This window comes from Pongo abelii, chromosome 4 (genome assembly GCF_028885655.2).
Source record: "Pongo abelii isolate AG06213 chromosome 4, NHGRI_mPonAbe1-v2.0_pri, whole genome shotgun sequence".
Lineage (NCBI taxonomy): Eukaryota > Metazoa > Chordata > Mammalia > Primates > Hominidae > Pongo > Pongo abelii.
The window spans coordinates 146,769,789-146,795,387 of NC_071989.2; the positions used below are offsets into that span (position 1 = coordinate 146,769,789).

General features: G+C 43.4%; 1 protein-coding gene across 2 annotated transcripts in view; it reads left to right on the plus strand.

Moving 5' to 3' along the window:
* The window catches only part of KDM3B (lysine demethylase 3B), an 84,142-nt gene that overhangs the window by 25,928 nt on the left and 32,615 nt on the right, over positions 1 to 25,599 (plus strand). Inside the window, exons 5-11 of one of the 2 annotated variants that reach the window (XM_024247247.3) lie at positions 483 to 607; positions 2,421 to 2,495; positions 6,916 to 7,515; positions 11,916 to 13,164; positions 14,074 to 14,275; positions 19,047 to 19,261; positions 20,733 to 20,885. In XM_024247247.3, the coding sequence (XP_024103015.3) occupies positions 483 to 607; positions 2,421 to 2,495; positions 6,916 to 7,515; positions 11,916 to 13,164; positions 14,074 to 14,275; positions 19,047 to 19,261; positions 20,733 to 20,885 (2,619 nt within the window). The remainder of the gene's footprint in view (positions 1 to 482; positions 608 to 2,420; positions 2,496 to 6,915; positions 7,516 to 11,915; positions 13,165 to 14,073; positions 14,276 to 19,046; positions 19,262 to 20,732; positions 20,886 to 25,599) is intronic. The other variant, XM_024247248.3, reaches the window with a different exon arrangement.

Here is a 25,599-nt window from a genome sequence, read left to right on the forward strand (position 1 = left end):
ACTGTTATTGAAAGTCAGATACCAGAATGTAAACGGTCATATATAAACATAACATAACATAACATAACAGCACTTTCAACTTAGTGGCCTCCCACTTTTTTCATGTACATGTAGTTAGATACATGTCAGGTATCTAACTACATTTTCATACTACCGTAGTTTTTTATTTGGAAGTTTCCTTTTCCTTCCTATAATACTTGCAGAACTGGAAGATTGAGGCAAGGGGGAGTTGGAGGGCTGGGAAATTCTAAGGAATTTCCAAATAAATGAAGAATTTACAAAGACCACTGGAAGAAACCATTCAGGTTTTGTTTTTAAATTGCTCAGTATGGTAAATCTGGAATTGCTCATTTGTTCAGTTCTATAAAAGGGGACCAAAAGTGCCAAATATTTACATTATCTAATTTTCCTTTGGCTTTTAGAAACAATTATGAAATATAGCTTAGCTAAAAATATTCAATACTGACTGATCTCCCTTTTAGGTCCCTACAGTGTTCAAGGTCACAGGGTCAAAGTATATCAGCCAGAGGGGGAAGAAGGGTGGCTCTATGGTGTTGTGAGCCATCAAGACTCCATCACTCGTCTTATGGAGGTGTCTGTAACTGAGGTGAGACTCTGTGTTATTCTGTCTAAGGTCCATCCATCCCCTTAAAGAGGATGGTTTAGATAGGTGAGCACTTCATTATGTGTAAGATGACTTGGGTTTCATCCCTGGCTCTATTACTTAATAGTTGTATAACCCCTAGAAAGGCTATTGAATTTTCTTAACTTCAGTGTTCTCATGTATAAACTAGAGGTAAATATGTAAACCCCCACTGACCTTACAACACTGTTTTGGGTCCTGAGATAAAGTATCTGAAAGTGCTTTGAAATCTGTAAAACAATATATAAATGTATGATAGTAGTATTATTATATTCATAAAGGTTAGTAGTTGGAGTGCAGTGGTGCGATCACAGCTCACTGCAACCTTTGCCTCTCGGGCTCAAGCAGTTCTCCCACCTCACCCTCTGGAGTAGCTGGCACTACAGGCGTGTGCCACCACACCTAGCTAATTTTTCTATTTTTTGTAGAGAAGGAGTCTTGCTATGTTGCCTGGCTGGTCTCAAACTCCTGAGCTCAAGTGATCCGCCCATCTCAGCCTCCCAAAGTGTTGGGATTACAGGCATGAACCATTGCACCCAGCCAGAATATTCATATATTATATTTATTTATATGATATATATGAGTTATATGATATATAATTTATATGATATATATGATATAATTTATATGCTCTATAATTATATAAGTCACACTTTAGTAACAAATAGGATCATATAGTTCATATAGTTATATAATGTACCTTTTTTACTTAATTGTATATAATGAGCATTTTTGTATGTAAATGTAAAGATCTGTCACATCCTTTAAAATAGATGCGTTCTTTTCCACTACATGGATATATCATGACTAATGTAAAATTGATAGACATTTAAATCATTGCCAATATTTTCACTAATACATATGTCACAGTGAACATCCTTGAACATCTTTTTACATTATTTATTGGAATAAATTTATATGTATAATTGCTAGGTCAAAGAATATGCACAATAAATTTGACATTTTCTATCAAATTGCCCCCCACTGAGTTTTTATTCTTTAATAGTAGAATGATTCTTTTTTAAGCAGAGTCTCGCTGTGTTGCCCAGGCTGGTCTCGAACTCCTGGTCCTCTTGCCTCAGCCTCCCAAAGTGCTGGGGTTACATACATGATCCACCATGCCCAGCCTGGAGTGATTTTTTTTTTTTTTGAGACAGAGTTTTGCTTTTGTTGCCCAAGCTGGAGTGCAATAGCACGATCTCGGCTCACTGCAACCTCCGCCTCCCAGGTTCAAGCAATTCTCCTGCCTCAGCCTCCTGAGTCGCTGAGATTACAGACATGCCACCACACCCGACTAATTTTTTGTATTTTTAGTAGAAACAGGGTTTCACCATGTTGGCCAGGCTGGTCTTGAACTGCTGACCTCAGGTGATCCACCCACCTTGGCCTCCCAAAATGCTGAGATTACAGACGTGAACCCCCGCACCCAGCCCTAGAGTGATTCTTTTGATGATTATTGGTTCTGAAGGTTTTTTGTTTCATACTATACAGAATAGGATGGTTTTAGAGATACAGGATTCAGAATTAACATTGCTAAAAGACACACTTGGACATGAATTCACTTCTTTCATTCATTCACTTAACAAATATTTGAATGCTTACCATATTCTAGACCTGTTGTAGCAGTAAATGAGACAGTAGAGATCTCTGCTCTCATGGAGCTTTCATTTTAGTAGGTGAGTCGAATCAATAAAGAGATAATTACATTGATTAGGAAATTACATAATTATGTCTTTATGGACAAGGCATTAAATATCTTTTTCCCCTCCTACTGTAGAGTGGTGAGATCAAGTCGGTAGATCCCAGACTAATCCATGTGATGCTGATGGATAATTCAACGCCTCAAAGCGAGGTACAGTAATGGACTGCGTTCCTGAGCAGACTCATGAGCTTGCATTATCTTGCTGTGTGTAGATCCCTTATATATGTGTTTTCCATGGATGCCTTTTGAGTTGTTCAGCTTTAGCCACTGTACATTTTTTTGCTCTCTCCACAGTCTGTCTAATTAAGGGGGGATATTCTCAAGAAAGAGACCTAGTTTGAGCAAACCCTTTTAAGCATGACTGTGTTCCCTAGTTCTTTTAAAGTGCAAGGCTGGTTTCTTCCTATATTCTGTCAGGACAGGTATATTTGAAAGATATAGTAATGTCAGTTAAAAGTGCAATAAGCAGTAGTAATACTCGTGGTCTACCAAGTAACAAGAAGCGAAGGATAAACTACATCCACTTTTTTTTTTTTCCATTCGGTGGCAGTGAGCTCCAAGGGAGTCTGAAATTCTGTACTCCCAAGTAGAATCAATTCAGGCTGGTACCTAGTTCAGTGCTCAGCCCACAGTGGATTGGTTACTCCATAATTGTTATGAAACAGCCCAACTCTTGGTTTACTCAGAATTAATATAGCCCAAAAAAAGATACATTAAAGCTCTCTGGGCCAGGCGCAGTGGCTCACGCCTGTAATCCCAGCACTTTGGGAGGCCGAGGCAGGCGGATCACCTGAGGTCAGGAGTTCAAGACCAGCCTGGCCAACGTGATGAAACCCTGTCTCTACAAAAATACAAAAAAAAATTAGCCAGGCCTGATGGTGGGTGCCTGTAATCCCAGCTAGTCGGGAGGCCGAGGTGGGAGAATCCCTAGAACCTGGGACGTGGAGGTTGCAATGAGCTGAGATCGCACCATTGCACTCCAGCCTGGGCGATAGAGCAAGACTCCGTCTCAAAAACATAAGTAAATAAATAAAAATCTGCCTGACCCAATCGAGTAATTCTGTGTGAATTTCCTTCAGTTGGCCAGCTGTCCACATATTCCTCACAGTATCTTAGCACCTCTGTAATATTGCTGTCTTTGCCACTCCTGCTAAGTATATAGTCTTTCCTCATCTTTATCCAGTCATTCTTGACTTCCTAAAACAAGATCAGAATAGGAAAAGAAAAAAAAATTTTTTTTTTTTTGAGACAGGTTCTTGCTATCTTGCCCAGTGTGGTCTCAAACTCTCACCTAAGCCTCCCAAAGTGCTGGGATGACAGGCATGAGCCACTGTACCTGGCCAGGGTTAAATTTAAAAACTGTTTACTACATGTAATATTACCACAAACAGGGTAAGTCTCTTGACTGTGTTTGCATGCCGAAAACACCTGCTACTTTGATCGTGTATTGGTCCCCTTTTTTGTTCCTTTCCTTATTTTATTCCTTCATTAAGCATATATTGTATGCCAGGTACTGTTCAGCTGGCCAAATAGAACTGGGGAGTACTGGTCTCAATGTTGTAGGCTGCTTACTCACATATGAGTAGCTCACTGTAAGTAGAACTTACATAAAAGTTGTTTAGGGACTGGTAGTAGGTTGCTGTGAGCCAGGCTCTGCAAGTTGGCTGGATGACTTATAGGTGGGATGTTTGTTTTTGTATTTTTTTTTTTTTTTTTTGAGACAGAGTCCTGCTCTGTCGCTCATGCTGGAGTGCAGTGGGGTGATCTTGGCTCACTGCAACCTCCGCCTCCCGGGTTCAAGTGATTCTTCTGTCTCAGCCTCCTGAGTAGCTGGGACTACAGGCGTGCACCACCATGCCCAGCTAATTTTTGTATTTTTAGTAGAGACAAGGTTTCACCATATTGACCAGGCTGGTGTCAAACTCCTGATCTCGCGATCCGCCCACCTTGGCTGGGTTTACAGGCGCAAACCACCACGCCTGGTGATCTTTAGTTTTTAGCAGCAGATGTTGGTTCTTCCTTTTTTGGTATTAACATGATATTACTGTTTTCTTTGCTAGCAAAGTCCAATTATTTTTTATAGTTCTGCCAAGTTTTATAGTAACCCTTTTTAGAGATCCATGATCACCTCATCTCCTTTAAGTATGGGTGAATGAACAAGAAAGAACAGAGTTCACCGATTGTGATTTACAACAGTGAAAACTGGGTGGTGATAGAGATTGAAGAAAGAATTTAAAAGCTTTTAAAAATCAAAAGAGGCCGAGGCAGGTGGATCACCTGAGGTCAGAGTTTGAGAACAGCCTGGCCAACATGATGAAACCCTGTCTCTACTAAAAAATACAAAAATTAGCTGGGCGTAGTGGTGGGCACCTGTAATTCCAGCTACTTGGGAGGCTGAGGCAAGAAAATCGCTTGAACACAGGAGGCGGAGGTTGCAGTGAGCCGAGATTGTGCTATTGCACTCCAGCCTGGGTGACAAGAGCAAAACTCCGTCTCAAAAATAAATCAAAGAAGAAAAATATCAAGGCTGGGCGTGGTGGCTCACGCCTGTAATCCCAACGCTTTGGGAGGCCGAGGCGGGTGGATCACGAGGTCAGGAGATCGAGACTACGGTGAAGCCCCGCCTCTACTAAAAACACAAAAAAAATTAGCCGGGCGTGGTGGCGGGCACCTGTAGTCCCAGCTACTCTGGAGGCTGAGGTAGGAGAATGGCGTTAACCCGGGAGGTGGAGCTTGCAGTGAGCCGAGATCGTGCCACTGCACTCCAGCCTGGGCAACAGAGCAAGACTCCGTCTTAAAAAAAAAAAAAAAAAAAAAAAAGTCAAAAGAAAACAACACTTAGCAAACAGATAAAGTTCTTGAATGAAGGGTTTAAAGGCTGGGTGTGGTGGCTCATACCTGTAATCCCAGCACTTTGGGAGGCTGAGGTGGGCAGATCACCTGAGGTCAGGAGTTCGAGACCAGCCTGGCCAACATGGCGAAACCTCGTCTCTACTAAAAAAATAGAAAAATTAGTCCAGGCGCGGTGGCTCACACTTGTAATTCCAGCACTTTGGGAGGCTGAGGTGGGTAGATTACCTGAGGTCAGGAGTTCGAGACCAACCTGGCCAGCATGGTGAAACCCTGTCTCTACTAAAAATACAAAAAATTAGCCGGGCATGGTGGCAGGTGCCTGTAGTCCCAGCTACTCGGGAGGCTGAGGCAGGTGAATCGCTTGAGCCCAGGAGGCGGAGGTTGTCGTGAGCTGAAATCATGCCATTGCACTCCAGCCTGCACGACAAGAGCGAAACTCTGTCTCAAAAAAAAAATTAGCCGGGTGTGATGGCACATGCCTGTAGTCCCAGCTACTGGGGAGGCTGAGGCAAGACAATCACTTGAACCCATTAGGTGGAGGTTGCAGTGAGCCAAGATTGTGCCACTGCACTCCAACCTGGGCAACAGAGAAGGACTCTATCTCAGGAAAAAAAAAAAAAAAAGGAAAGAAAGGTTTAGAAATTTAGATAATATTACCAAAAGTATAAGGAAACAAAAGTTAATCTTGAGCTTTGCTTAACAGTTTTTTGTTTTGTTTTGTTTTGTTTTTTTGACAAGGAGTTTCCTTCTTGTTGCCCAGGCTGGAGTGCAGTGGCGCAATCTCGGCTCACTGCAACCTTCCTCTCCCGGGTTCAAGCGATTCTCCTGCATCAGCCTCCCCAGTAGCTGGGATTACAGGCATGCACCACCATGCCTGGCTGATTTTGTATTTTTCATAGAGACAGGGTTTCACCATGTTGGCCAGGCTGGTCTGGAACTCCTGACCTCAGGTAGATCCACCCACCTCAGTCTCCCAAAGTGCTGGGATTACAGGCATGAGCCAACACGCCAGGCCTCCCGGGTTCAGGCGATTCCCTTGCCTCGGTCTCCTGAGTTGCTGGGAGTACAGGCATATGCCACCACACCTGGCTAATTTTTTATATTTTAGTAGAGATGGGGTTTCACCATGTTGGCCAGGATGGTCTCAATCTCCTGACCTTGTGATCTGCCCACCTCGGCCTCCCAAACTGCTGGGAATACAGGCGTGAGCCACTGTGCCCAGCCCAGGTTCACTTTTCCTTTGGTCACAGACTCACAAACGTTGGTTTAGTGACTTCTGGTTAGAGAAGATTTCCTATTTCAGTACTTAAAATGCAAGTTTCTTTCAAACAAGGAGGTAAATATGTAATAAAGTGAATTATTTCATCAAGGGGTAAATGAGCTCCCAGCCTAGCTTTAGCACTCTGTTTTGTAAAAGAAACTCAACAAATTGTTAAAATCCTCAAAGAAGTCCATTTAAGGCAGTGTAATATGTTTTATTTAAGAGAAAGTTTGCCAAGTGAGTTAACCTCTAGTAACTATTATCTTGAATGTGTGTGTATAAATTGAGTCACAGAAAGATTAGAGCTTTTAACAAAGGGGATGTTTTAGAACTGGCATTGGAACTTGGCAGTCTATGCCTGCTTTGTCTGCTTCTAGAGATGGGAAAGAGCTAATGGTGTGTGGTATTCACAGGATGAAAGTTTCCTTGTAATCTTTTTTGAATTTTGTTTTGTAGGGGGGTACGTTAAAAGCAGTAAAATCTTCCAAAGGAAAGAAGAAGAGAGAAAGCATAGAGGGGAAAGATGGCCGGAGGAGGAAAAGTGCTTCGGACTCTGGGTGTGACCCTGCATCAAAGAAATTAAAAGGAGACAGGGGTGAAGTAGACAGTAATGGGAGCGATGGAGGTGAGGCAAGCCGAGGGCCCTGGAAAGGAGGGAATGCCAGTGGAGAGCCAGGGCTGGATCAGAGAGCCAAGCAGCCACCGTCTACATTTGTCCCCCAGATTAACCGCAACATTCGCTTTGCCACTTACACCAAAGAAAACGGCAGGACTCTGGTGGTGCAGGACGAGCCTGTAGGTGGGGACACACCTGCATCTTTCACTCCGTATTCTACAGCCACAGGTCAGACACCTTTGGCCCCAGAGGTGGGTGGAGCCGAAAACAAAGAGGCAGGAAAAACACTGGAACAAGTTGGCCAGGGCATAGTGGCTTCCGCAGCTGTGGTCACTACTGCCAGCTCCACCCCAAACACAGTGAGGATCTCAGACACTGGCCTTGCAGCAGGGACTGTGCCAGAAAAACAGAAAGGCAGCCGGTCGCAGGCCTCGGGAGAGGTGAGTTACTTCACGGGCAGATTTGCAAGATTTGGGTTTACTCTTTCGCCCTCCTTTATTGCTAACATTAAAAAACATCCAAGTGCCTCAGGGAAGGAGTATTTCTGAGATGTGCTTAAATTATACTCTGTGGAAGGCCTTTACTGCTCATTGGGCAAATGTGTATATTTTAATAACTTTATCAGCTCTTAAAAGGCACCAGAACAATTGGGTGAATCAAAAACTGATGATACAACCTAATTTAAAGACATGTTAAAGTAGATCTGGTGGGGAATGTTTTAAATTCAAATATCTATTTAGTTCGCGTAGTGGTCAAGCCTCTACTAGGCCTATAAGAGGTGAGGTTAATGAATTACAGTATTGGTAATAGTGAATACTATAATTAAGGCTATGTGTGCAAGCTACCATTACCCTGTTTTCAATTCATCATTTTCTATGATATTTTCCCTTGAGGCTGAGTTAATTTCCATCATTTGATATGGCCATGAAAGGTTTTTTCTCCCTAACTTCATCTTTTTAAGCCTTACCTGGAAAATTTGATGGATTTCATCACAACAGTATCTGATTTCCTTTGTTCTTTATCTGATATGCATATATTGTTGCTAAAATGGAACCTCTGTTAAATGTAAGTTAACATCAAGTTGTCTCCCTAATCCAAAATATCAAAATCAATATAATATATTCTTTTTGACTAATTTTGGTCACCAAAATATGATTTATGGTGCTAGTCATCTTTTTTTCCCAAACAGCTATTAACTCAAGCTAAAATATGAAATACAGAGATGAAATGCTTAATGATTTTTAAAAATTATATATAGGAAACTACTGTGTGCTGAGTACTGTATATTATATATAAGGAATTGAAACTCCTATTTGAAGGAGCTCACATCCTAAAACGGAATCATTTCAGATGTAACAATGCCAGACAAAACATGACAAACATGACTTCTTTCCCTCCCCAACAAGTGCAGATTGTTAATCCCTAGTGTGCAGGGATAGGGAGGGAGATGAAATGTCCACACAGAAGAGGAGAAGGCCTGTAAATGCAAATTTCACACTGTTGATGGTTTGTCCTGTTAGTTGACCAGCATTCCCAAGATAACCAGGTGAGGATCTTATATGGATTTCCAGTGTAAATCATCATAGTGTCTGAATTATTTAAAAACAACTCCATGTTGGCCAGGCACAGTGGCTCACGCCTGTAATCCCAGCAGTTCGGGAGGCTGAGGCGGGCGGATCACAAGGTCAGGAGATCAAGACCATCCTGGCTAACACGGTGAAACCCCGTCTCTACTAAAAATACAAAAAATTAGCCGGGCGTGGTGGCGTGCACCTGTAGTCCCAGCTACTCAGGAGGCTGAGGCAGGAGGATGGCATGAACCCAGGAGGTGGAGTTTGCAGTGAGCCGAGATTGCGCCACTGCACTCCAGCCTGGGTGACAGAGCAAGACTCTGTCTCAAAAAAACAAAACAAAAACAACTCCATATCAAAGGCAGTGTGAATGTAAATGGAGCTTACAAAATAGACCAGGTTTTACATGCTATAAAAGAGATCCATTGAATGCTGCTACTCTTAGAGTAGCAAAGCTGAATATATGAAATTCAGATTCAAAGAGTATTTTCTTTTAAACAGGTTGGGGAAATTTCTGTGACTGTAACAGTCATGTTGCTGTGTTTCTGTTTGGTTCTTCTTCTAGGATATGATTTAAAAGTATAGAAATGAGCAGGCATAGTACAGCTCATGCCTATAATCCCAGCACTTTGGGAGGCCGAGGCGGGTGGATCACGAGGTCAGGAGATTGAGGCCATCCTGGCTAACACGGTGAAACCCCGTCTCTACTAAAAATACAAAAAACTAGCTGGGCATGGTGGCAGGCGCCTGTAGTCTCAGCTACTCAGGAGGCTGAGGCAGGAGAATGGCGTGAACCCGGGAGGCAGAGCTTGCAGTGAGCCAAGATTGTGCCACTGCACTCTAGCCTGGGCAACAGAGCGAGACTCCGTCTTAAAAAAAAAAACAAAACAAAACAAAAATAAGCTGTGCTTGGTGGCATGTGTCCGTAATCCTAGCTACCCGGGAGGCTGAGGCAGGAGAATCACTTGAACCCAGGAGGCGGAGGTTGCAATGAGCCAAGATTGCGTCACTGCAGTCCAGCTTGGGTGACAGAGCGAGACTCCGTCTCAAAAAATAAATAAATAAATGTGTAGAAATGAAGGTTTTCATTACAATGCCTGATCTAAAATAAAGACAGAGCCAACAGGAAACTTCTTGCCCTAAAAACTGGCTTGAGATGAGTTTCTCGTCACCTTTTTATAAGAAAAGGATTTGGAATTTAATCATTTGAAGGAAAATGAAAGACCATCCAAATTATTTTTCATTCATGTGTGTATTTATTTTTAAAGGGTAACTTCAGGAGTGAAACATGAGCTACCCATGCTAGTTCCTTGCAGTCATGCAGGTATCAAGGCTCCTGGCCAAATCCTGCCTGTGAAGCAACAGCAGCACCTCAGGGCTGTGTCTGTTCTCTTTTTCTCTATTGTGGGGAGGAAGTTTAAGTCAGTGCTTACTGGTTAGTAGGAAGATAAAGAAAAAAGAAAAGGAGCTTTAATTTTTTAACTCTAAAATACCCTGAAGTAGTCTCTGTAGCAGAGACAGAGGCAAGCCTAGGTGGCCTGCTTGATTCGTATGTCTCTATGCTACTCCTCAAGGAAAGCCTGAATGTTAACTCCTCTTGTGTATTTAAAGAATAGTTTAATTAAAACTATCTCCCCTCTTTATAAGAGAATAGCCCTTTTGTTTATCGGGAATCACTTTTTTTAAAATTATAGTAAAATACACATCATGTAAAACTTACGACTTTAAAATGTACAATTCTGTGGCATTTAGTACATTTATAGTGTTGCGAAACTATGAAGACTATCTAGATCCAGAAATTTCATCACCCCAAAAGGAAAACTCCGTATCCATTAAGTGGCGATGGAATAATTTTTATTTCCAGTGTTTTAAAGTGAATATTAAGGTATATCATCCTCTACTACTTGAAAGTAATCTGTGGTTTGCAAGTCAAGTACTAGGATCTGGGTTTTATTAAATTAATAAATATTAAGTTAGGGCTCATACCTATCTATGAGTCTCTTCTCTGTCTCTCTCTCTGTGTGTGTGTGTGTGTGTGTGTGTGTGTGTGTGTGTGTGTGTGTGTGTCCCTTTCTCTTGTCTGTATCTGGGTACATTAATATATAGGAAAGTCCTTCCTTTTTTTTTTTTTTTTTTGGTGACAGAATCTTAATCTGTTGCCAGGCTGGAGTGCAGTGGCGCGATCTGGGCTCACTGCAACCTCCGCCTCCTGGGTTCAAGCAATTCTCCCGCCTCAGCCTCCCAAGTAGCTGGGACTACAGGCATGTGCCACCATGCCTGGCTCATTTTTTGTATTTTTAGTAGAGACAGGGTTTCACCGTGTTGGCCAGGATGGTCTTGAACTCCAGACCTCGTGATCTGCCCACGTCAGCCTCCCAAAGTGCTGGGATTACAGGCATGAGCCACTGTGCCAGGCCCCATCCTCCTTTATACAGTCATTCACAAGCAGAAGTTAACATTTTGAAGGTAAAAGAAGGAAAGGGGAGTGTTCTATTATTTCATTCTTCAGTTATGCTGAAGGCTTTTTTTGGGATATTGTCAGTATATACATTTATCCTCTTCGGATTCTTATTAGATTCTAATTATAACAAAGGTCTTGGTAAATAGCTTGCTTTCTTTAACTTAGCATCTTTACGTCTAACATTAATTGAAGTAGATATTCAACTTGTAGGTTGACTTGAACCCATAAATAGATGCCGAAATCCAAAAGGGTCCATGTTGTGGACTTTCAGATTAATAAGGAAAACACTTTTCTTTAATGTGCAGTAGGCTTGTCCTAGGATTAAAGCCACTTTTTGTAAAATGGGCAATTTTATAGTAGCCTAAATAAATCAAAACTTTAACAATAGCTCCCAAGGTCATTGAGTTATATTAATATTACAGGGGTCACTGTAAAAGCTGATGTCTATTCAGGAACCCTTTTCTCCAGTTCCTTAGAGGAGCTCTTCACTTCCAAATAGATACCAAAAAGCCTACAAGGCCTTCTAGCACTGTGACAGCCAATTGGATAACAACCAAGGGAATTGCAGGATGAATGACATCCTGCTATCTCTGGTTCACCTTGCTAAAGATGCCCTCAGTGTAGTCTGGCAGATTTCTTCCCCACTGCTGGTGAACTCCAGTTATAAGAGCAGATCCATGGAATTGTAAAAGAGAAAAGTTGATGGACCCCTAAGAAATGTTGATCTGGTGATAGTGAGGTCCAAGAAAGAGATCATTAGATTGTCATGAGAAGCCAGCATCACTAATTCAGGCTATCTTCCTTTCAGAATTCAAGAAATTCTATTCTGGCCTCTTCTGGATTTGGAGCACCTCTCCCTAGTTCATCGCAACCTTTGACTTTTGGAAGTGGAAGGAGCCAGTCCAATGGTGTTCTAGCCACAGAGAACAAACCTTTGGGCTTCTCTTTTGGCTGTAGCTCTGCACAAGAGGCACAGAAAGAGACTGATCTCTCCAAAAACTTGTTTTTTCAATGCATGTCCCAAACTTTACCTACCAGTAACTACTTCACTACTGTTTCAGAGAGTTTGGCTGATGATTCTTCTAGTCGGGACTCATTCAAACAAAGCCTTGAGAGCCTGAGCTCAGGCCTGTGTAAAGGCAGATCCGTTCTTGGAACAGACACTAAGCCAGGCTCTAAGGCTGGCAGCTCTGTGGACCGGAAAGTGCCTGCAGAGTCCATGCCCACCCTCACTCCAGCCTTCCCACGGAGCCTCCTAAATGCCCGTACCCCAGAGAATCATGAAAATCTATTTTTACAGCCCCCCAAATTGTCCCGAGAAGAGCCTTCCAATCCTTTCCTGGCATTTGTGGAGAAAGTTGAACACAGCCCTTTCAGCAGTTTTGCATCTCAGGCATCAGGTAGCTCCTCTTCTGCTACCACTGTCACCTCCAAGGTGGCACCCAGCTGGCCCGAGTCTCACTCCTCTGCAGATTCGGCATCTTTAGCAAAGAAGAAACCCCTCTTCATTACAACTGACTCCTCCAAGCTAGTATCTGGTGTTCTGGGCTCAGCTCTTACCACTGGGGGCCCAAGCCTCTCTGCCATGGGGAATGGCCGCTCCAGCTCGCCCACCAGCAGCCTCACTCAGCCCATTGAGATGCCAACTCTCTCCTCCAGCCCCACAGAGGAGAGGCCAACTGTGGGGCCTGGGCAGCAGGACAATCCCCTCCTCAAAACCTTTAGTAACGTCTTTGGCAGGCACTCAGGCGGCTTTCTGTCCTCCCCGGCAGATTTTTCACAGGAGAACAAAGCTCCTTTTGAAGCTGTGAAAAGGTTCTCACTGGATGAACGAAGCTTGGCTTGCAGACAAGACTCAGACTCCAGCACCAACAGTGACCTGTCAGATTTGAGTGACTCTGAGGAGCAGCTGCAGGCTAAGACAGGCCTGAAGGGAATTCCAGAGCACCTGATGGGGAAGCTGGGCCCCAATGGGGAGCGCAGTGCTGAGCTGTTGCTGGGCAAAAGCAAAGGGAAGCAGGCCCCCAAGGGCCGGCCTCGGACTGCCCCCCTGAAAGGTGATCCTGCTGGGGCTATATTTGGGCTTTGCTCTGGCACTGGGCTCAAATGCCTGTTGTGTTCTTGTGCAGCAGAGGCACTCACTTTGATGGAGAGTTCTGTAATCTCATAGAATTACAGAGCCAAGAGGACCTGGCAGAGGCCCCTCGTCAGGCCTGGTTCAGGGCAGGATTTCATCTAAACCAGCACTGTAGGAGGGGTATCTGTCCCAAATAATGATAATCCCCCAAAGGAGGACTCTTGATCTTCCTTGGCGGTCAGTTATTTTTGGTCAGGAACTATTTCTTTGCGTTTGTCTCATCCCTTTTTACTTCACTTTGGCCCATCCTCTTTACTTCAGAGGGGTTACTGGGAACTGGTATCCATTCCCACATAGCAGACATTTGTAGACTTGATGAAGCAGAGAGAATCACCGCTCAGTTTGCTCCTCTCTGAAACCTACGTAAGGATTTTAACAGCTCTATCAAAATCCATTAACTTGTGTGGTATGAGGTTATGGTCCAGAAGCGGGTAAAACAAAGTCTCATGGTAAAAGCGGCTGTTCTCAATAGGAATTGCTATGTTGTGGGAGCTCAAGAGGTCCTGATGAACAGAATAGCCATATCGTGAGAGACTAGAGGCAGGTGATGGCTACATTCTGCCTTCTTGTGTTTTTCACACCCATATTCAAAGTTGTTTTGCCATAGCGGGGCACTTCCCACAAGTTCTGCATGGTTCTTAGCTCCCAATGGAAGCTTCTTTGCTCCTTGCTTTCCCTTCCTGTCAAGGATGGACATAATGGGTACTTGCCTAAGCAGGGAAAGGAGTAGCAACCCAGGTCAGGACAAATGTCTGTCCCCAAAAGAATCATGCTGTTGGTTCCTGTTTACACTTCATGACAAACTTTTCTTCTCTCCCCCTTGCCACAGTTGGCCAGTCAGTGCTGAAAGATGTAAGCAAAGTGAAGAAGCTGAAGCAATCTGGAGAGCCCTTCCTGCAGGATGGGTCATGCATCAATGTGGCACCTCATCTGCACAAGTGTCGTGAATGCCGCCTGGAGCGGTACCGGAAGTTTAAGGAACAGGAGCAAGATGATTCTACTGTAGCCTGCCGTTTCTTTCACTTCCGGAGGTACCCAAACTCCTGTTTTCCTCCTTTACTAGTTTTCATTAGTGACACATAACTTCCACTCTTTCTCTGAGTCTATAAACATGTTTCATCATCTTGGTCTTTGCTTTCCTCAACTCCTTTGCTCTCAGCGTCTGTGAAGAGGCTCTGGCACAGTAGTCACTTAGTTGTTTGGATGGTAAAATGACATGTGGTTTTGTCCTTGGAGAATTAAAATTGAGCAGTGTTAGCTGCAGCTCTGTGCTATTCCCTGAGTAATTCCTACTTGGGTCGGTTCTATTTGAAACCACTATTATAAGCAGAAGGACTGCATTTCATATTATGGATCTACCTGACTGCTTATTCCTCCTCAGTGCTAGGGTAACTTGAGTCATGTTAAAAAGACGGGGAAGTAAGATTTGAAGATAATGTGAAGCATCTTTGAAATAGATATAACTGATGGAAATCTGGGACTATTGTCTGCTTTTACCAAACAATATCTCTTTAGTTACTTTTCTTCTGCTTGATAAACTTAGAAGGGGAGTTTCTTCTGAGTGACCTTTCAAGAATCTTTAATTTTTAAAGTAAATCCAAATGGTTTACCAATATGGTGTGGATTCACTTAGCAAATGTTTATTGAGCATTTAATGTGTGCCAACCCTTGTTCTGGCCATTGAATATTCAGCAGTGAACAACAAAAAAATCAAATTTCAGCCCTCAGAAGGTTTGGGGAGGCAGACAGTAAATAAGGAAAAAAGGCCAAGCATGATTACATGCCTTTAATTCCAGCACTTTGGGAGGCCGAAGCAGAAGGATCACTTGAGACCAGCATGGGCAACATAGTGAGACCTTGTCTCTACAAAAAATTTTAAAAATTAGCCGAGTGTGGTGGCACACACTTGTAATTGCAGCTACTCAGGAGGCTGAGATGGGAGGATCACTTGAGTCCAGGAGGTGAAAGCTGCATTGAGCCTTGATCGTACCACTGCACTCCAGCCTTAGAAGCAAAGCGAGGCTCTCTCTAAAAGAAAAAGAAAAAATAATAAATGATATGTCAGCTGATAATAACTATGAGAAAAATAAGGAAAGAGGATTGAAGTGTGAGGATGCTAGAGAGGCTACAGTTTTAAACAGGATGATCTGAGAAAGTGAGAGTTGACGAACAGCCTGCAGGAGGTGAAGGAATACACCACACTGTGACAGGTATTCCAGACAGGTGCAAGCATCCCAAAGCTGGAGTATTTCTGGTGTGTCTATAAATAGAATAAGCAAAGAAGGAAAAGGAGTTGAGGTGAATGAGTTAATAATGGGTCCACATTTTAAAGGGCTATTCCAAAGGCCTTGGTTTTTACTCTGATGAGAAGTCATTGGAGGCTTTGAGCTGACGAGTGACACTGATTAATGTTTTAAAAGGCCAGTTTGGCCACCTTTTTGAGAATAAGCTATGTAGAGGCAAGGGCAGAAGCAGAGAAGTTAGGAGGCTGTTGGAATTATCCAAGTGAGAAATGATGGGGCTTGGACCAGGGAGATGGTGATGGACATGATGAGAAGTAGTTGAAGATAGAGCAGACATAATTTTCTGATGAATTAGATGTGAAGTATGAAAGAAAGGACTTAAGGATGATTCTGTGTCTGGTTCTAGATATGTCTTTTGGCCTAAAAACAGGAAGAATGAGATTGCCATTTACTGATAAAGAGATTCTTTAGGGAAAAGCAGATTTGGGGAGGAAAAGGGGGAGTTTTAACTTGGCCGTGTTAAATTTGAGATGCTTGTTAGATTTTCAAAGGAAGATACTGAGAAGGCAGCTGGGGATGCAGCTCTAGAGTTAAGGGAAGGGGTCATACCTGGAGATATAAATTTGGATATCACCAGGTATTTAAAGCTGTCAGTCTAAGTGAGATCAGAGCATAGATAAAGAAGAATAGCAGTCCAGGGACCAAACTCTGGTACTCTCCAATGTTTAGAGGTGAGAAAGATGGAAGCAACTAGTAAAGGAGACTGAGAAAGAACAGCTAGTGAAGTAGCCGGAAAACTAGGCAGTGAGGTATCCCAGAAGACAACTAAAGAAAGTATTTCCAGGAAAGAATAATGAACTGTTTCAAATGTTGCTGACTTGGATCAGGGCGGTAGCTCACGCTTGTAATCCCAGGACTTTGGGAAGCTAAGGTTGAAGGATCTCTTGAGGCCAGCAGCTTGAGACCACCCTGAACAACGTAGTGAGACCCTGTCTCTACAGAAAATAATAATAATAATAATAATTTTTTTTTTTGGGGACGGAGTCTTGCCCTGTTGCCCAGGCTGGAGTACAATGGCATGGTCTTGGCTCACTGCAGCCTCCACCTCCTGGGTTCAAGCGATTCTCCTGCCTCAGTCTCCTGAGTAGCTGGGATTATAGGTGCGCGCCACCACGCTCGGCTAATTTTTTGTATTTTTGGTAGAGACAGGGTTTCACCACATTGGCCAGGCTGGTCTTGAACTCCTAACCTGAGGTGATCTGCTTGTCTCAGCCTCCCAAAGTGCAGGGCTTATAGGTGTGAGCCACTGCACCCAGCACAAAACAATTTTTAATAAAAAAGTAAAAATGTTGCTGACAGGTCGTGTTATATATGGACTAGAAGTGACTGACTTAGCAAGGTAGAATTACCTTATCAAAATAGTTTTGCTAGATTGGTAGGGGATGTGCCTGATTGTAGGGAAGAAAATAAAAGGGAAAGGAACCTATGGCAATGAGTATAGACAACTCTTTTTTTTTTTTAGACGGAGTCTTGCTTTGTCGCCCAGGCTGGAGTGCAGTGGTGCAATCTTGGCTCACTGCAAGCTCCACCTCCTGGGTTCACGCCATTCTCCTGCCTCAGCCTCCCGAGTAGCTGGACTACAGGTGCCCGCCACCACACCCAGCTAATTTTTTGTATTTTTAGTAGAGACAGGGTTTCACCGTGTTAGCCAGGATGGTCTTGATCTCCTGACCTCATGATCCGCCTGCCTCAGCCTCCCAAAGTGCTGGGATTACAGGCGTGAGTCACCGCGCCCAGCCAAGTATAGACAACTCTTTAGAGGAACCTTGCTCAAGCGGATAAATGGAGGGAGGGTATGGCTTGAGAAGATTTTTGTGGTAGAAATTGGAGCAAATTTATATGCTGGCAACAGTGATCTGATAGAGAAGAAAATAGATGATGTTGAGAAGAGAGGAGAGATTTCGTGGAGAAATGTCTTTGGGTTGGGGAAAAATGATAGGATGTAGCAGGAGATACTGGCCTTTGCTGGTTCAGAGCAGCAGGAACTCATATGGAATACGTGGGCCAAGTTGCAGGGAAGTGTGGTAGTATCGTGGTGGGAGCTTGTGGCGGTTGTCTTCTGGCTCCTCTTTTCTCAGTGGAATAGAAAACAAGGTCCTCACAGGGGAAGTAATATTGGAGGTATGAATAGAAGGAAGGTATGAAAATAGGCATCTAGAAGAGGGAGTGTACCAAGAAACTGTATTGTGACTGTCAGGCAATATTAAGGACTCACCTGATGTAGGTAGACATGAATTTAAAGTATTAAAAGGCCAGGCACAGTGGCTCATGCCTATAATCCGGACACTTCAGAAGGCCGAGGTGGGTGGATCGCTTAAGCCCAGGTGTTTGAAATTGGCCTGGGCAACATGGCAAGACCCTGTCTCTACAAACAGTTTTAAAAAATGAAAAATTAGGCCAGGCCCAGTGGCTCAGGCCTGTAATCCCAGCACTTTGGGAGGCCGAGGCAGGCGGATCACAAAGTTGGGAGATCGAGACCATCCTGGCTTAACATGGTAAAACCCCGTCTCTACTAAAAATACAAAAACAAAATCAGCTGGGCGTGGTGGCAGGCGCCTGTAGTCCCAGCTACTGGGGAGGCTGAGGCGGGAGAATGGCGTGAACCCCGGAGGAGGCGTTTGCGGTGAGCCAAGATTGCACCACTGCACTCTATCCTGGGTGGCAGAGCGAGACTCTGTCTCAAAAAAAATTAAAAAATAAAAAATTAGCTGGATGTGGTGGCATATCCCTGTAGTCCCAGCTACTTGAGAAGCTGAGGTGAAAGGATTGTTTGAGCCCAGGAGGTCAAGGCTGCAGTGAGCTGTGATGGCACCACTGTGCTCCAGCCTGGGTAACAGAACGCAACTTTGTCTCCAAAAAATAAATAAATAAATTGTTACAGTAAAAGTGGCTCTGTGTTGGCCGGGAGTGGTGTGGTTCATGCCTGTAATCCCAGCACTTTGGAAGACTGAGGCAGGCGGATCTCTTGAGGTCAGTAGTTCAAGACCAGCCTGGGCAACATGGCGAAACCCTGTCTCTACTAAAAATACAAAAATTAGCTGGGCATGGTGGCGTGCACCTATAGTCCTAGCTACTCAAGAGGCTGAGGCAGGAGAATTAATTCAACCCGGGAGGCAGAGGTTGCAGTGAGCCGAGATCATGCCACGGCACTCCAGCCTGCGTGACAGAGCAAGATTCTGTCTTAAAAAAAAAAAAATTGGAAAGTGGGTCTGTGTTTTTCTCTGGTCACATTCAGCAGTATGGGTGCAGGTGTAGAACAGGTGAATGGAAAAACTAAGAGCAACTCTGGGACAGCTTTTTAAAGAATCTAGACCTACTAAATGTTATGTTAACAAGCTTTACTATTAGCAGAGAATGCATACTGTTTTGGTCAACTGTGGTGAAAATTCTTAGTCTGATTCCTGTTGTCTCATTTTACTTCTGTTTAGGTCCCAGGAGTTTAGGTGTGTGTTAGTTTGCATTGCTACTGCGATTTACCATGTATTTGATCATGTCTCAGGTTGATCTTCACTCGAAAGGGGGTACTCCGTGTGGAGGGGTTTCTAAGCCCCCAGCAAAGTGACCCCGATGCCATGAACCTGTGGATTCCCTCTTCCTCCCTAGCAGAAGGGATAGATCTAGAGACCTCAAAATACATCCTGGCCAATGTTGGGGACCAGTTCTGCCAGCTCGTAATGTCTGAGAAGGAGGCCATGATGATGGTGGAGCCACACCGTAAGTCACCTTCTCACTTGTCTTCCAGGTGCTCCTAGTGAAAAACTTTTATTTTCTTTCACTTAACGGGAAGATTGGAGACAGTGGCAGATGGCATTTTCTGTGAATGAATTAAGACCGATAAGACTTCACTTTGTAGCAACCTGTCGTTGAGACCTTAACTATATCCAGCAGACCTCATTCTTTCAGTCTTTGGCAATTAACAAACCAAAAACTCCTTCTCTGCTTGCCTTTCATTTTTGTAGCACAGCAGCCATAACATCCATTTAAATTCCCATTTGGGTTTGCCTCACTCTGAATATTTTCAGTTTGCTTTAAACCAATTTGTATTAATAAACTCTATGGTTTGTACATAGATGGTGTGCTACTAGGTGCCATGTTTCATACCTAGAACCCACATTATTCATACATTTCAAATATTTCCATGTCTGTAAGATACTATGCCCTATTTTCCAGACTAAGAAAAATTATACTGTGAATTTATATCCTAAATTTCTTTTTTTTTTTTTTTTTTGAGATGGAGTCTCGCTCTGTTGCCCAGGCTGGAGTGCAGTGGCGTAATCTCGGCTCACTCTAACCTCCACCTCCCAGGTTCACGCCATTCTCCTGCCTCAGCCTCCTGAGTAGCTGGGACTACAGGCGCCTGCCACCAAGCCCGGCTAATTTTTTGTGTTTTTAGTAGGGGCAGGGTTTCGCCGTGTTAGCCAGGATGGTCTCGATCTCCTGACCTCGTGATTCGCCTGCCTCAGCCTTCCAAAGTGCTGGGGTTACAGGCGTGAGCCACCGCACCCGGCCCTATATCCTAAATTTCAAGACAGGAATCCTCTTATTTTTAAACTCCCCCAGTTAAAAATTTTTCAATTCCGGCTGGGCGCAGTGGCTCACACCTGTAATCCCAGCACTTTGGGAGGCAGAGGCAGGCAGATCATGATGTCAGGAGTTCGAGACCAGCCTGGCCAATATGGTGAAACCCTGTCTCTACTAAAAATACAAAAATTAGCTGGGCTTGGTGGCAGGTGCCTGTAATCCCAGCTACTCGGGAGGCTGAGGCAGGAGAATGGTGTGAACCCGGGAGGCGGAGCTTGCAGTGAGCCGAGATCGCCACTGCACTCCAACCTGGGTGACAAAGCGAGACTCCATCTCAAAAAAAATATATATATATATATATATTTTTTACAATTCCTTAAGTGACAACATGTGGCAGTAATTCCTTTTTGACAATAGGTTATATCCTGGTATTACCATGAGCTCTTGAAATACCATTATGTTATAAATAAGTTATACCGTCAGTCTGTTCAGAAATACTAGAAATTATTGTATTTAGTTTCTCCTACAATTATATAAACACAGACTTTATGAATCTTTGAGTTTTATTGCTGAACAAAATAGCTTCAGTAGGGATCAGTGGGTCTGGGGTCTTTTGCTATTGGTCAGGATGATCAATGCCAATTCTGTTTCGTCTTTCCACCAGAGAAAGTGGCATGGAAGCGAGCTGTGCGTGGTGTACGGGAGATGTGTGATGTGTGTGAAACAACTCTCTTCAACATCCACTGGGTTTGTCGCAAATGTGGATTTGGGGTCTGCCTTGACTGTTACCGGCTTAGGAAAAGCCGGCCACGCAGTGGTAAGTAAACATTGTCCTGTGTAGCTCAAAAGGTAACCTGGAGGTATGTCCATGGTGTTGTGGGATTTGAAAATTGAGGCAGGAATGGGCTTATGCCTCTCTTTAGCTACTTGGCTTCATTCAACTTTGTTGTATTTTAAGACCTTAAAATGGCAAATACTTAGCCTAAGAAGGCTGAAACAAGACAAGAAGGATTATTCTTAATTTTTCCTTGTTTTTTTTTTGTTTTTTTTAAGGCAGGTTCTCGCTCTGTCACCCAGGTTGGAGTGCAGCAGCACAGTCATGGCTTACTGCTCCCTTGACCTCCTAGGCTCAAGTGATCCTCCTCGACCTCTCAGAGTGCTGGGAATCACAGGCGTGAGCCACCGTACCTGTGTTTTTTTTTAAATAACATCTTTATTGAGATATAATTCACGTGCCATAAAATTCACCCCTTTTAATGTGTACAAGGCTTAGCATGGTGGCTCATGCCTGTAATTCCAGCACTTTGAGAGGAAGACAGGAGGATCACTTGAGGCTAGGGGTTTGAGACCAGTCTGGGTAACATAGCAAGACCCCATCTCTACAAAATAAAATAAAATTAGCTAGCTAGATATGGTGGCACATGCTTGTAGTCACAGCTACTCAGGAGGCTGAGGCAGGAGGATCACCTGAGCTCAGAGTTTGAGGTTATAGTGAGCTTTGATCATACCACTGCACTCCAGCCTGGGCAACAGAGTGAGACCTGTCTAAAAATCAGTTAATTAAAGTAAATCTACAAGGTTGTACAGCCATTATCTAATTCCATTTTCATCACCCCACACCCCACCTGACAACCCATACCTAGTATCAGTCACTGCTGATTCCTCCTCAGCCCTCGGCATCCACTAGTCCACTTTTTTCTCTTTTTTTTTAGACTAATGCTATTTTAACAAGTAGTCTGCTTTTTGTCTCTGTAGATTTGCCTATTCTGGACATGTCATAAAAATAGAATCGGCCAGGCACCATGGCTTACGCCTGTAATCCCAGCACTTTGGGAGGCCAAGGCGGGCAGATCACGAGGTCAGGAGTTCGAGACCAGCCTGGCCAATATGGTGAAACCCTGTCTGTACTAAAAATACAAAAATTAGCCGGGCATGGTGGCGCGTGCCTGTAATCCCAGCTACTCAAGAGGCTGAGGCAGGAGAATCGCTTGAACCCGGGAGACGGAGGTTGCCGTGAGCTGAGATCACGCCGCTGCACTCCAACCTGGGCAACAGAGCAAGACTTCATCTCAAAAAAAAAAAAAAAAAAAAAAAGCAAAACATACACTATTGTGTCTAGTCTAGTGCATAGCTAAGTAACTTGCTAAACAGTTTGATTCTTCCAAGGCTTGCTTTACACTTTATTATGCCTTCTATGACTAGCCCTTTTCACTTAGTGTAATGTTTTAAAGTTTCATCTGTGTTTTAGCACATGCGAACCATTCATTCCTTTGCATTGCCAAATAATACTCCTTTTTTGGATATACTTCATTTTGTTTATTCACCAGTTGATGGACTTTTGGGTTGCCTCCGCATTTGGCTATTATGAATAGTGCTGCTGTGAACATTTGTGTACAGTTTTTTGTGTGAACGTATGGTTCCATTTCTCTTGAGTGTATATATATATATATATATATATATGTAGGAGTGGAATTGGCTAGGGCATATGACAATTCTACTTTTAACCTTTTGAGGAACTGCCAGACTGTATTCTAAAGTAGCTGCACTATGTTACAATCCCACCACTAATGTATGAGGGAATTTTCCACATTCTTGCCAACACTTGTCCTTTGTCTTTTTTGTTATAGCCATCACAGTGGCTGTGAAGTAGTATCTGATTGTGTCATTTTGATTTGCTTTCCCCTGGTGACTAACAATGTTGAGTATCTTTCCATGTCCTTTTTTTACTTTTCTATTCTTTTTTGTTGTTGTTGTTTTTAAGAAAGGGTCTCGCTTTGTCCCTCAGGCTGGAGTGCAGTGGCATCATCATGGCTCATTGCAGCCTCAACCTCCTGGGCCCAAGCAGTTCTCCCACCTAAGCCTCCTGCGTAGCTGGGACTGCAGGCATGTGCTACCATGCCCAGCTAATTTTTTTTGGTAGAGATGGAGTCTCGCTACATTGCCCAGTCTGGTTGCTAATTCCCAGGCTCAAGTGGTCCTCCTGCCTTGGCCTCCCAAACTGCTGGAATTATAGGTGTGAATCACTGTGCCCAGCCATTTGTTTATTTTCTTAGGAAAAAATGTCTATTCAAATTATTTGCTGACTTTGGTTCTTCCTTTATCTTATTACATGCCAAAAATCCTCCTTGCCCCTTGACTTTTTCATTCTTCCCTCTTCGGAGGTATAGTATAACCATTGTACAGTGGTTTAGAGTTTAGGCTACTGTGATGTGACACCTATTTCTACCTCTTATTTTACCAACTATTGTATCTTGGGCTAGTTACTTAATCTTGCAGAGCCTCAGTTTTCTTGTCTGTAAAACAAAGATATCAGTACGTCCCTCACAGCTTTGTTGTTTTGAATGAGATGTTGTATGTAACGTGGTTAGAATGGGACCTGACACCCACCAGGTATTCCATAAATGTTAGCTGCTAGAGTATTCTGCTCCTGCCCATGAAAGATTAACTGCCACAGGAATTGCCCTCCTGCCATAAACAATGAGAAAACTAGATAAAATATATGAAACCACAGTTTTTGACATTGAACAACAGGCAACATGGTACTGTTATCTCTAAGAGAAGGGAAAAAAACAAGGTGATCCCTACAGTTGCCCTGGCTTACTGCTTAGGCACAGTTTCTAGGCTATAGCAAGGGAAAGAGAACCATAACTGAAACTGGCAACCTTACTGACTAGAGACAGCGATGACAGTCTGAGAAGAGTAAGGCAAAGTGCTGAAAAGGCTGGAACTCTCTATAGAGACAGCCCCTCGGTTTTTTGCATATGTAGTAATCTGTGCATGAATGAGATGAAACTCCTCAAAGCCCAAGATGGAACCTTCAGAAAGCAGTTGACTGAATAATTCACAAAATTCATGATTTGTGTTCCCACCAGCCAGTGTGAAGAGTAGTGGGACTAATTTTGTCTCAAAATAAAAGCTATTCTGGAGCCTCCATAACAAAGTATAAAGCAAGCCTTGGAAGAAGCAAACTGATTAGCAAGTTACTTAATTGTGCACCACACTAACACCAAATACCCTTTAAAGGAATATTTAAAGGAGCAACATTCAAACAAAACCCACTACCCAGAAAAGTCACAAAACCTTGCATTTAATCAGTAATTATCAAGTGTGCAAAAATACCAACTTACATGACCAGTAAGCTGAGGAGGGATAATCAATCAATAGGAAAAAACCCCAGAATGATGGTGATAATAGAATAGAAAAGAACCGGCCTGGCACAGTGGCTCATGCCTGTAATCTCAGCACTTTGGGAGGCCCAGGCAGGTGGACCGCCTGAGGTCAGGAGTTCGAGACCAGCCTGGCCAACATGTTGAAACCCTGTCTGCACGAAAAATAGAAAAAATTAGCCAGGCATGGTGGCGGGTGCTTGTAATCCCAGCTACTCGGGAGGCTGAGGCAGGAGAATCACTTGAACCCGGGAGGCAGAGGTTGCAGCGAGCCAAGATCGTGCCATTGCACTCCAGCCTGGGCAACAAGAGCGAAACTCTGTCAAAAAAAAAAAAAAAAAAATAGAAAAGAACCTTAAGCCAGGTATGGTGGCTCACACCTGCAATCCCAGCACTTTGGGAGGCTGAGGCGGGAGGATCACTTAAGCCCAGGAGTTCAATTCCAGCCTAGGCAATATGGCAAGACCCCATCTCAACCAAAAAAAAAAAAAAAGAACTTTAATGTAGCTACTATACATCTTATAAATATGATTAAGGATTTAAAGAAATACATGATGTGATGAGGAGACAAAAAGAAGATATATAAAAGCCCAAATGAAAACTTCTAGAGATGAAAAATATCTCAGGTATTTACACCAGATGAGATTAACAGCAGATTAGATAATGTAGAAGAAAAAAAAAAGACTAAACTTGCAGACATGACAAAAGAAGCTATCTAAAACAAAGCACAGAGAAAAATGACCTACATTTATTAATTGAAGAATGCCTTGTAGAACTGCAGGAAATATCAGGTGGTCTGCCAGACACAAGTAGAGTTTCAGAAAAAGTGGGAGAGCAGAGGCAGAAAAAATATTTAAATAAAACCAAAAAATTTCCAGATTTGGTGAAAATTATGGAAACACAAAATTAACAAACTCCAAACAGTAGAAACATTAAGAAAACCACACCAAAGCACATTTTGTGTAGAGTAACAAAGATAAGAATGACAGCCTGGCTGGGTGCCGTGGCTCGTGCCTGTAATCCCAGCACTTTGGGAGGCCGAGGTGGGCGGATCACCTGAGGTCGGGAGTTCGAGACCAACCTGGCCAACATGGTGAAATCCTGTCTCTACTAAAAATACAAAATTAGCTGGGTGTGGTGGCACACGCCTGTGGTCCCAGCTACTTGGGAGGCTGAGGCAGGAGAATCACTTGAACCTGGGAAGCCGAGGTTGTGGTGAGCCAAGGTCATGCCATTGCACTTCAGCCTGGGCAGCAAGAACAAAACTCCATCTAAAAAAAAAGAAAAAGAATGACAGCCAATTTATCAGAAGTCCTGTAGGCCAGAAGACAACAGAAAACAATGGAATGAACTTTCTTGTTTTGT